The following is an 11917-nucleotide window of genomic DNA, read 5'->3' as shown; positions in this document are numbered from 1 at the left end:
GCACTGCACCTGGGACAACCCGTGTTATTGAAGAGTTGCTATTGGCCATGCCACATCTGACACAGTGTTGGGCAAGAGTCAGACACAACAGGATCAAGCCTCAAGACAAGTAGTATAACCCCAGAAAATTATATATAGGAAGGATTATCACAAGAGAAAAAATCAGACTCAGGGCCTCAGATAAACTCTGGGGAATGTGCAGAGAAGGGGAGGCAGGTTATTGTCGGTGAAACAGCGTCCACTGGGCCAGTTTCCATAGGGCATCCTTGAGCTCCTGGTTCCTCATGCTGTAGATGAGGGGGTTCACTGCTGGAGGCACCACCGAGTACAGAAATGATACCACCAGATTTACAACTGGGGAGGAGATGGAGGGGGGCTTCACGTTGGCAAATATGCCAGTGCTGACAAAGAGGGAGACCACGGCCAGGTGAGGGAGGCACGTGGAAAAGGCTTTGTGCCGTCCCTGCTCAGAGGGGATCCTTAGCACGGCCCTGAAGATCTCCACATAGGACACCACAATGAAAACAAAACACCCAAATGCTAAACAGGCACTAACCACAAGAAGCCCAACCTCCCTGAGGTAGGAGTGTGAGCAGGAGAGCTTGAGGATCTGGGGGATTTCACAGAAGAACTGGTCCACAGCATTGCCGTGGCAGAGGGGTAGTGACAATGTATTGGCCGTGTGCAGGAGAGCATAGAGAAACCCACTGGCCCAGGCAGCTGCTGCCATGTGGACACAAGCTCTGCTGCCCAGGAGGGTCCCGTAGTGCAGGGGGTTGCAGATGGCAACGTAGCGGTCGTAGGCCATGACAGTGAGAAGACAATACTCTGCTGAAATGAAAAAGACAAACAGAAAGAGCTGTGCAGCACATCCTGCGTAGGAGATGTCCCTGGTGTCCCAGAGGGAATTGGCCATGGCTTTGGGAACAGTGGTGGAGATGGAGCCCAGGTCGAGGAGGGAGAGGTTGAGGAGGAAGAAGTACATGGGGGTGTGCAGGCGGTGGTCGCAGGCTACGGCGGTGATGATGAGGCCGTTGCCCAGGAGGGCAGCCAGGTAGATGCCCAGGAAGAGCCAGAAGTGCAAGAGCTGCAGCTCCCGCGTGTCTGCGAAGGCCAGGAGGAGGAACTGGGTGATGGAGCTGCCGTTGGACATTTGCTGTTTCTTGGCATAGGGGTACTGTTCAAAACTGGAATAGACAAGGAAAAAGTATGGCAGACTTCTCCAAGCAAAGCCACTCCTTTTTTCATAGAAATCCACCCCCCCTAAAATTGAAATGCATTTCCTTCTCTGGTTTGTGCTGACTGAGTGTGCTGTGAGGAGCAGGACCTCTGTCCACGGCCAAGGAGCCAGCTTTTCTCTGCTGCAGTGGGTACCTGGCAGCTGGTTTGTGACAGCTCCGATGTTCCCAAGGGATGTCAGATGTCAGCCGCCCTTAATGGAAAAGATCAGTATCCGCACTCATGACTCTCAAGAGCGTGGGCTGCAGAAGAGAGGCTTAGCGTGTCCTTATAAGAATTTTGTCTCTGTTTTTTATTTTCCACCACCACATCTGCTGAGTGTTCTTTTTAGGGGTAGAAATGCTCATTTCTATGACTGAAAATGTGAAGAGTCTTGAGACAGGACAGGCAAAAGGGCTCAGCTCTCTGTGGCTTAGTGCAGTCAGGTGAGCTGCAGTGTCCATCAGTCTGTTACCCAGCTGCCCTGCTCTTTCCCTTGTGCTGCCTCAAAGATGACTTCACACACAAATTACTCATTAAAAGAAACCAAACCAAACCACTGGGCTCTGATGAAAGCAGGGGAGCACTGTTGCAGAGGGCAGATCTGCACACTCTTCTCTTTCCCACCCCAGAGGTGGAGTTGTGATGGAGAAGGACACCGTCCCTCACAAGAGAAGCAAAGGACCCTGAGCGGAGAGTACTGACCTCCAAGGGAAAGCTCAGCCCTCCCTGGGATCCTGCAGGAGAGCTGTGCCTTTCTGGAGGGCAGCTCGCAAGCCCAGCAGGACAGGCAAAGCGGAGGGTCAGGGGTCCTGAAGATGGGATGTCCTAAAGGGAGAGTCACCTCACTGCCCAGCAGACAATGCCCAGAAGACATCCACAGTGAAGGACCGAATGAGAGCTGCCTTAACGGAGCCTACCCTGCATGTCAGCTCCTTCTCTCAGCTCCCTGCTAATTAATGGAGATGGAGGCCAGGGCTGACATGGTCACATGCAAAGACCTGGGGAGCTCCTGGCAAGCGGGCAGCGCTGCAGAGAGACAGCTCTGCCCAGGAGCAGGGATTCATCTGATGGAGTCATGTACCACAGGGAGAGCTCAGTTCCTCTCTGTCTTTCCCATCCGCCAGGTTGACTAGATCTCCATTGACTCTAATGGCGGTGGTGTCCTGAACATTCTCCCATTGCCCAATCAACTTCAGGGCAGTTATTCCATTTAAGGTCAGTTACAGGCCTGTAATGGTAGGTGAGGTGCCAAGGCTCTCACACACAGCGACATGCCGTTGGCAGGGACAGCGATGGTCCTACACAGGAAAGCCATCCCCATGCAGAGCGAGGGTGTGACAGACACCCAGGCAGCATTGCGACAGATCCAGCGCCTTTGGGCCAGAAACTGATTGCCACCCCTGCAGCGTGGCAAGGTCCGTCCCTTCTCTCTCCAGTAGAGGTAGGGCACTCCATGGATAGGAAGCCCATCACACCAGGGTCACCACACGTGTGCCTACACCTTCAGACTTCTGGTTTTTCTCTCCACCAACCTTCACTCACCCCCTGGAGAACACAGTCAAGGATCAGACCAACAGTTGTCACAGTGGGCCTGTCAGGAGCACCTTGTCATTCCTGGAGATCAGCTTCGCCTCCACCAAAGGCCCTCGGGGACAGCAGAGACCCCACCGACAGCAAACCCATGTCTTGCCAGGGCTGCCCTTCCCAGCCCTTGTCCTCTCTGCCCTTGGGGACAGCAGGGTTTGCTCACTCTCTTGGCACCCAGGTTCAGCTTTCTGTTTCCACCTGCTCTCCACCCCGGCATGTCTCTGCTGTGAAGCAAAGCCTTTGCACACACGGGGGCTTGGACACTTGGTCCCAGGTTTGCCCAAGACAAGTGAGAGCTTGGCCTGGGGCTGCACCTGCAGTGCTACAGCCCAAATGTGCACTGATGGCCTCAGCCAGGGGCACAGCCAGGACGAGCTGGAGCCTCTGCTTTTTGACATGCATGGAGGAAGTGCCATGGCATGGTGGGAGAAGTGACACAGCTTGGGGTGCTGCAATGGCTGGGTAGAGGCTTTTCAGGAAAGCCAGGCTGGAAGGCTCAGGAGTGGGGTTCCCTCAAAGAGAGGTTTTTTGGATGTATGGAGGTCCTTTATGTGTCCAGTGAGATGTTGGGTGAGCCCTTGTGAGTGTGGGTCAGAGGAGAGGCCAGTAAAGGTGACATCGTGGTTGGAGATAAGGAACCCACAGTCAGGGTGGGGAAGTTGGCATAGTCTTTTCTAAGCACCCCAAGGAAGTCTCTGGCTGCAGAAGCCTGGGTCTCATGGGGGACTTTAATGGCCTTGGCATCTTCTGGAAGGGGAACACAGCAGGATGCAAACAGTCCAGGCGGTTTATGTCTGGGGAACCACTTTTTAGCACAGCTGCCACATGGGCCAACAAGGGCAATCCAAACGCGGATTTGAGACTCACAAGCAGTACAGAGCTGGTCAGGGACGTGAAGGTCAATGTAAGCCTTGGCTGTTGTGACCCTGAAATAGTGGGGTCCCAGCTCCCGAGGGGCGTGCGGAAGGAGAGTTAAGGACTGCACATGGTGGACATGGAGGAGAAGACTTTGGCCTGTTCCGGGGAGTTTTCGTGGGGATCCAATGGTCAGCAGCACCGAAGGGCAGCAGAGCTCAGTGCAGCTGGTCTTCAAGGACAGCATCCTCCAAGCTCGGCGATGGTCCATATCAAAACTCAGTTGAAACTTGAATGGGATTTCAAGGGCACCACGATGAGCTGTGACTACTTCAGGGACAGGTCAAGAAGAATATGTGTGGCCACTGCTCCACTGAGTAAAGCAGGTGTGGATGGAGCTGAGATACTCGATGTCCTCTGTGCCTCAGTCTTCACCAGCAAGGTCTCCCAGGCCTCTGTGCCTCGAGGCAGGACTCTGGAGGGGAACAGTCAGGGCTGGATAGGAATCAAGTCCTGGCTTGCTTGAGCAACCTCAAATGTTACCAGTCCATGAGAATGGTGGGGCTGCATCCAAGGGTGCTGAGAGAGCAAGATGATGTCAGAGTGAGGCCAGTCTCCATCATCTTTGACAGGTCATGGAGACTGGGGGGACTCCCTGACGACTGGCAAAAGCAGAAGTTGCATGCCTGTTTCAAAAAGTGCCAGAGGATGAGGGGAAGGGAAAGGCTGGTGGCTTCGCTTTGGGTGAATAACATGTCCCAGAGGTTGTTCTGGATTGCATTTCTGGGGCGGACGAGCCCCTCCAAGTGACACGGCTTCGGGACTCCCTGGATGTCTTGCAGCTCTGCAGAATAATTTCTTCATTCAAAGCGTTGGGAGGAAATGTATTTTTGGAAATGGCTGTAGAAATCTATATTTCCATAGAGGGAGAGAAAGGGTCGTCGTCTTGCTTGTCCATGGCCATGGCCATGGCCTATGACAAAAACCATGAGAATTTATAGACCACCTCAAAGTTCTGAAAATGAAGACTTCTCAACAGTCATTACACAGACCTCTTCTCTGGACATGTTTCAACTTTTGCCTAACATCTTCTTTCAGGGATTGATGCAGCTGCCAGCACAGAGGTGGCCACTGCCTCCAAGGTACATGGGGGTAGCTGAAGCCCTTCCGTGGGACAGGGAAATGTGACCCAGGTCCTACAGGAGCCTTTCTGAAGCAGGAGCTGGTGGCCAGGCAGAGAAGGCCAAGGCACCTCGGTTGAGACACCTCATTTCTCTCTCTGGACTAGAAAGGGACCTCTCAGCAGTTGCACTCGAGGTGTCCAACATTAGAGATCACTCTCATCCCTCTCTTCACCTGCAGTGAAGTCATATGTAATTTACCTGCAGGCAATGAAAACTGAGTGGGTCTAGATGCTGCAGAGTCTACTTGAAGATGCTCCTGTAAGCATTACAGGTTCACATTTATGCCGATTTCCATGCTCAGAACAAAGCTTTTCATTCGCTTTGTCTCTTTGCTTCTCCCTGTGGCTCGAGGGAGTTTGTGACTCCAGTGTGTGACTGACGGGGTGCAAAGAGCAAATATGGGCAGAGTCAGGGGCAGGGAGTGCTTTGAGGTGTCTTGGGATGTGTGCTGGAGACAATAATGTGTTTTCCATTGGTGTATGGTCATCCACAGTGGGAAGTGGACTTCGGTGGAGGTAACATGGACTTGATATACAGCTGAGGAATGTCTTTTGGGTTTTTAATGAGCTGTGCTTGACTTGGTTCTGCTTGTTGGCAATGAAGAAACACCTTTCTGTGCCCAGTGCCCTAGGAATGGGGATTCTTCCCTCATGGGTGTCTCAGGGCTTTTCTGGGGGCAGTGAGATGCGAGGGTTTGCGGTGCTGAGTGCAGGTCAGCGGTAGTGCACAGCCAGTGGCAGTGATTCTCTTCCTCTGCTCAGCACAAGTTAGACCACATCCAGAACACTTGACCAGGTTTTGGTGCCCCACAATGCCAGAGAGACATTGGCCAAGTGGAGCCAGTTCAGTGGAGGGCCAGCAAGATGGTCAGGGCTAGAGCACTTGCCCTGTTAGGAGGGGCTGAGGGAGCTGCGCTTGTTCCAACTGGAGAATGGAGGGCTTTTGGGGGAGTGGGTAACAGCCTTGCACTGCCTACGGTGCGCTTCCCAAGAAGACACTGTAGTGCAAGACGCAAGGGCAAGAGGCAATGGGCCTCCTTGTTCCTGGGGAAGGAGAGAGGGTCAGGCCTGATATAGGAAGAAACTTTGGACGCATGAGGACAGTCAGACATGGGAAGACATTTTCCAGAGAGTGTGCGCTGCCTCCATCCCTGGAAGTTTCAAAGACCCACAGGGATAAAGCCCTGAGCAATCTGGTGTGACCTTGCTTTGAGTAAAAATGTAGGCATCTTACAAGGTCACTTCCAGGCTGAATGAAACTTTCGTTCCTTCCCCTTCATGTCGTCAACATTAGGGAAATCACTCGGGTTCCCTCTGATGTGGAAATAATTCACATTGGGTGCAGGGCTGCATCACAGGAACCCCACACAGCCCTGATGACATCCTTTTCCTCACCTTTCATTCCCTGCTTCCCTTTTCCCCAATCTACAGTTCTTCACTATTATTCCCCTCACACCCTCCCAAAACAGGAGCCTCCCCTGTTGTCCTGGCTCTGGCTGGGCTGGAGTTAATTTTCTCCATAGCAGCCGTGTGGTGCTGTGCTGTGGATTTAGGACCAAACCAGTGTTGATAACACAGCGGTGTTGTAGCTATTGGTGAGCAGAGCTTACACAGCGTCAAGGCTTCCTCTGTTTCTCACACCGCTCCACCAGCGAGTAGGCTGGGGGGTGCAGAAGAAATTGGGAGGGGCTACAAGCAGGAGAGCTGACCCCAGCTGAGCAAAGGGTCATTCTGTACCATATGATGTCATGCTCAGCAATAAAAAACTCAGGGAAAGGAAGAGGAAGGGGGAATATTTGAGTTTATGGCATTTGTCTTCCCAAGTAACCGTTACGCATGATAAAGCCCTGCTTTCCTGGGAATGGCTGAACATCTGCCTGCAAGTAGTGGGAAGGAGTGAATTCATTCCTCATTTGCTTTGCCTGCCTGGGCAGCTTTGCTTTACTTGTGAAAATGTCTTTCTCTCAACCAATGAGTTTTTTCCCTTTTGCCCTTCTCATTCTCTCCCCGATCTTGCTGTTGGGGGCAGTGAGCAAGGACGGGGCAGGGGCTGAGGTGCTGGCTGGGGTTTACCTACCACACCAGTTAATCCTTTCCCCATTGGCCATGCTTTTCTTATGTTCTACCCTCCTTTGGTGTTTCTGAGATGGTTGCTGGGGTGTTTTCTACCTTGGGCAGCAAATCCATGAAATAAGTGCCCCCTTTCATTACCTGTAGCATTGTGCAATTGCTCGCGTTGCTGTCTTGATAGAGGACCAGGCATCTGCCCACGTACTGAAACATCTTAGCCTGGGCCTTTCAGTGTTGCCCAAGGAGAAGGGATTCAGCTGAGTCCGAGGGCGAGAATTCAATCACTGGCACCCAAGAACTTCACCTTTATCAATTTCCTGTCTTCCCAAAGCCTGAACAAGGGGTGGCAAAACAGGATGAAATGAGAGGGGGTCATCACAGGTCTGTCAGTCCATACACAGCTGAGTTTTGTCCTAATAGGTCGGGTTTAATTCAGGTTAATTTTGCTAGCAAGCGTGATTTTTGGAAAGTGTTCAGATATTGTGTGCTTCTCTTTTTGAGGGCTAAAGACTGTCTAGAAAGCATCACCAAAGATATATAGCTGTACTGTAGCCATCTGTGGAGAACAGGTGAATTTGACTCATGAAGATTATGAATTAAGGAGTGCAACACTTCCAGATAAGGTGAGGGAACTGAGGAGGGGACACAGGGAGACACTGGCCTCTGTCTCCTCATGCCCCCAGCACCTCAAGGAGATAAAATCTGGGGTGAAAATAACCCATCATTTCTGTTGTAGTATGCGATAGCGGTCTGATATCGTAGCTGTATGATGTCATAGTTGTACTGCAGCAGAAGCCACCCAAAAGAATGGAGGATGAACCTCTTAAGGAACCGGACAAGCGCAGTGGCAATCCAGCCTGATCTGGTGTCGTGGTTTAACCTGGGAGGCAGCCAAATACCACGCAGCCGCTCACTCACTCCCCCCACCCCCAGCGGGACGGGGAGAGAATCGGAAGGGTAAGAGTGAGAAAAACTCGTGGGTTGAGATAAAGACAGTTTAATAGAACAGGGAAAAAAAAGGGAAAATAATAATGATAATGATAAAATATACAAAATGAGTGATGCACAATGCAATTGCTCACCACCCGCGCTGACCGATAACCAAGTAGCGATCGGCACTTCCTGGATCACACCTACCGTTCATATACTGAGCATGACGTCACATGGTATGGAATACCCCATTGGCCAGCTGGGCTGGCTGTCCTGATTATGTTCCCTCCCATCTCGTGTACCTAGCTCAGTCAGTAGGCACGGGAGCTGTCCTTGGGCTAGGAGGGCACTTAGCAACAACTGAAAACATCTCTGTGTTATCAACATTCTCCTCATACTAAATCCAAAACACAGCACTAGGAAGAAATTTAACCCTATCTCTGCCGAAACCAGGACATCTGGTTTCAGCGCCCAACAGTCCAACACAAGCATCTTGCCTGTCCTGATTGACCATCACAACCCCTGGAGCCCAAGTCGAGGACTGAATGAACTGAATGGACATTTGAGTGGGCATGGCCATCACCTGGTTTTTTACTGATCTACTCATCCACCCATCCCAACAGCAATGTCCTAACGTGGAGACAAGGATATGGTGGGGAATGGTGTTGAAAGCCCTCAAGAACTCCAGGTAAATGAAACCCACCACTCCTCCCGTACCAGGAAATGCAGTCCTTCCATCTCAGAAAGCAATGAGGATGGTCAGGCATGATCTGCCCTGGGTTCATCCAGTCACCTTCTCTTTCGGACTCACAGAAATGGAATCCAAAAGACATGCTCTCTGACACACTCCTCACCAAAGTGAGGCTGAACAGCCTCTGGATCCCCAGCTCGTCCTCTGCGCCTTGTGGAAAGATGCACACAGCATACTTTTCCCAGGTTGTCAGGAAGTTTCCCTGATCTCCATGAACTTGCAAAGACAACACAGAGTGACCTGGCTGTGCCATCAGCTGGCGCTCTCAGCACCCTTGGATGCAGCCCCACCAGTTCTATGGACTGTTAACATCTGAGCTTGCTCCAGTAACCCCTGACTTGACCCACAGCCACTGCTGGTTTTTCTCCTCCAGAGTTCTGCTTCAAGGCACAAAGACCACAAAGAGGACAAAGAGTGCCTCAGACAGATCTGCACCCTCTCTTACTAAATTCAGAGGTGCCACACACTACTGTTGTTTATTCTTGGACTGTAACTTCAGTGCTAACAGCTCATCTTGATGTCCTTGGACCCCCTGGCAAGTATTAACTCCAGGGGAGCTTTGGCTTTCCTAAACCCCTCCCTATTTCTAAATTCCTCCTTTGAAGTGAGGTCCTCTATCCACACCCTCTCTGCTTCCCTTTTTCTGTGGAGATTCCCGACAAATTGCCTGTTTAGCCAAACTGGTGTCCTGAGATGGCCGCTTGTTTGCTGGAGTATCGGCATGGAGACTCGCTGTGCTTAGAGGATGCTGCCCTTGAGAAGCAGTTGCGCTGAATTCTGCTCCCCTGGAGTGGCACTGCCCACCGAAAGATCCCGGAATGGGCCAAAGTCTGCCACTTGGAGACCGGGCATCTGCACTCTGCTGCTCTCCTTCCTCACTCCCCTTGGGAGCTGAGACTCCGCTATTTCTTTGCTGCTAGAGCCCAGGCTGACAAGGATGACACAGGTTTTCAGATCCAGGGGAGCATCACATTTGTTGGCCCACCTGGCAGCTGTGCTAAAAAGCTGATGCAAAGAACCTCCAGACACCTAGCGGAGCATTTGCACTGTTCTCTCCTGTGCATGTCGGGGGTGGTGGGTTGACTTTTGGCCCCCCGGTGCCAACCAAGCTTCTCTCTCAGCCCCTCCCCTTCTTCACTCACCTTGGTGTCTGCAGGGCTGTGTCTCACATGTTTCTCACTCCTCTCTCTTACAGCTGCTGCACTCTGGTTTTTATCCTTTCTTCAGTGGTATCACAGAGGTGCCACCAGAATTGCTTATTGGCTCAGCTTTGGGCAGTGGCTGGTCCATTTTGGAGCCAGCTGAAATTGGATTTATCCGACATGGAGTCAGCTCTTGAGCGCTTCTCACCTAAGCCCCCCTGCAGCCACCCTCACCGCTACCAAAACCTTCCCATGTAAACTCAATGCACAGGGTCTTTAACGTCCCCAGTAAGACGTGAGGTCATTGGACCCAACACTTCCTCAGGCTGGTTAAATAAGACTTTGTCCCCTTCCTCTCCCTGCTTATAGGTTCTTTCTGTCAGAGCAGAGATGTGCTGGACCTCAGCCGCGGCACCAGGGCCGAGCTCAGATGTGTAACCAAGAAAGCTGGTACCAAGTGCCCAAGCTCCCACGCAAGCAGAAGCTTTGCTTCAGAGCATGCTGGGGTGGCTGGCAGGTGGCAACGTAAAGAGGAAATGAGGTGTCCCTAGGGAGAGCAAACCCTGCTGTCCTCAGGAGCAGAGAGAAGCAGGGCTGGACTGTGCAGCCCTGGCAGGAGAGGGCTTTGCTGCCTGTGGTGTCTCTGCAGCCCCGGAGGGCCTGTGCTGGAGGTGAAGCTGATCTCCAGCAGGGACAAGGTGCTGTTGAAAGGTGTCCTTGGCTGGACAGGAAGACTGTGAAAATCACTGGTCTGTTCCTTGGTTGCCTCATCAAAGGGATGACTAAAGGATTGAGAGAAGCACTGCCTTTACTGGGTAGATATGGTACAGGACTCGCTTCACTGCAGTTCCGTGAACGAAAGCACTGAACGTGTCTGGTTCTGCTGGGGTCGGTTACATGCTCTGAATGGGGACGGTGTTCCTGCAGGTCTTGTGCTGTCCCTGCTGGCTGCACGCGCTTGTGCTGGAGAGCCCTGGCATCTCAGGTAGCACCACAGGATGTCGGTAACCTTTAAATTGAGCAGCTGCCCTGAAGTAGGTTAGGCATTGTGGGGGTGTCGAGGAGAAACCTGCCATAACTGTCAATGGAGATGTGGTAAACACAGCTGATGGAGAAGAGAGCGAGACTTAGCTCTCCAATGGCAATGACCCCATCTGCGCAGAGGAATACCTCTATAGGCTGCCCTGGACAGAACGACCAGGTTTCATTGTCCTAAATGTCAGCATCTGCTGTCACTTCAGCTGGCCAAAGGAATGCCCCACCGGCTTCCAAAATGATGACCCCAGGCGCTGCCCTGTCCCTCTGAAATGCTCCATCAGAGCTTACAGCGACCTGCATGTGTCTTGGACCACCTCTGGCACCTCAGATGTCACCTGTGGCTTGCATGGGTACAGGAGGTAGAGGAGATTCCTCCCTATCCATGGCTGGGTGTCCTGTCTCAGAGTGGGACAAGAAGAGGGGATTCTTCGACCTAACTCTGTCTCTGATAGGGAAAATGCCCCTGCTGGAAAGAAGTGTCCCTGCCCAGTGGAGGAGGAAACATCAGTGATGACTTCAGCTTGTTCCACAGTCAGTTCCCCAAGGACATTCCTGAGGGAGCCCCGAGGGGGCAGAGCAAGTGGTGCCTTGGGCTGGTCCTCTGCTGCTGAGCTGGGCTGGGCTGCTGGGATGGAGGGAGCTCCTGGCAAGCGGGCAGCGCTGCAGAGAGACAGCTCTGCCCCGGAGCAGGGCTGGGGGCACTGCCTGCAGGCACCGAGGGCAGACAAGAGCAGTCAGACTTTCAATGCAGTTGGGAGCACACCACAGCCCATGACACGGTAAGTCTCTGGCTGCAGGGCAATGCAGATGAGTTCCTGGAAGTGTCTCCTAGACCTGGCACACGCCACGGCTGATAGGAGCTGTCAGGATGGCTCTGCTGGCTTTTCTGGGGTGGAGGAGGAGGACGTGCTCCAGAGCACGCAGCTTCCCTGCTGCCCCCTCAGAGGGACGGGGCAAGACAGCTCCCTTCTCCCGGGGACGCCTGCAGGGCTGTGAAGGTGGATGTGCAGCCAGGGCTGCCCAGGACTGTCCAACAGCCCAAACCAGCACAGCTGGAGACAGGGAGAAGGCTCCTGGCAGGAACAGCTCCAAGCAGCAGAGAGATGGGCAGGGGTGAGAGGGAGCTGCTGCCAGAAACAC

The 11917-nt window shown here is 52.7% G+C and overlaps 1 protein-coding gene across 1 annotated transcript; it reads right to left on the bottom strand.

The window, feature by feature from the left end:
• Positions 1-217: 217 nt before the first annotated feature.
• Positions 218-1153, bottom strand: LOC142076193 (olfactory receptor 14A16-like). Its single transcript, XM_075138573.1, has one exon. The coding sequence runs from the start codon at positions 1151-1153 to the stop codon at positions 218-220; it is 936 nt and encodes a 311-aa protein (XP_074994674.1).
• Positions 1154-11917: the final 10764 nt, after the last annotated feature.

The sequence above is a fragment of the Calonectris borealis genome, unplaced genomic scaffold (assembly GCF_964195595.1).
Source record: "Calonectris borealis unplaced genomic scaffold, bCalBor7.hap1.2 HAP1_SCAFFOLD_35, whole genome shotgun sequence".
NCBI lineage: Eukaryota > Metazoa > Chordata > Aves > Procellariiformes > Procellariidae > Calonectris > Calonectris borealis.
Note: the sequence above shows the minus strand (reverse complement) of the source record. Positions and strands in the feature narration are given on the sequence as shown.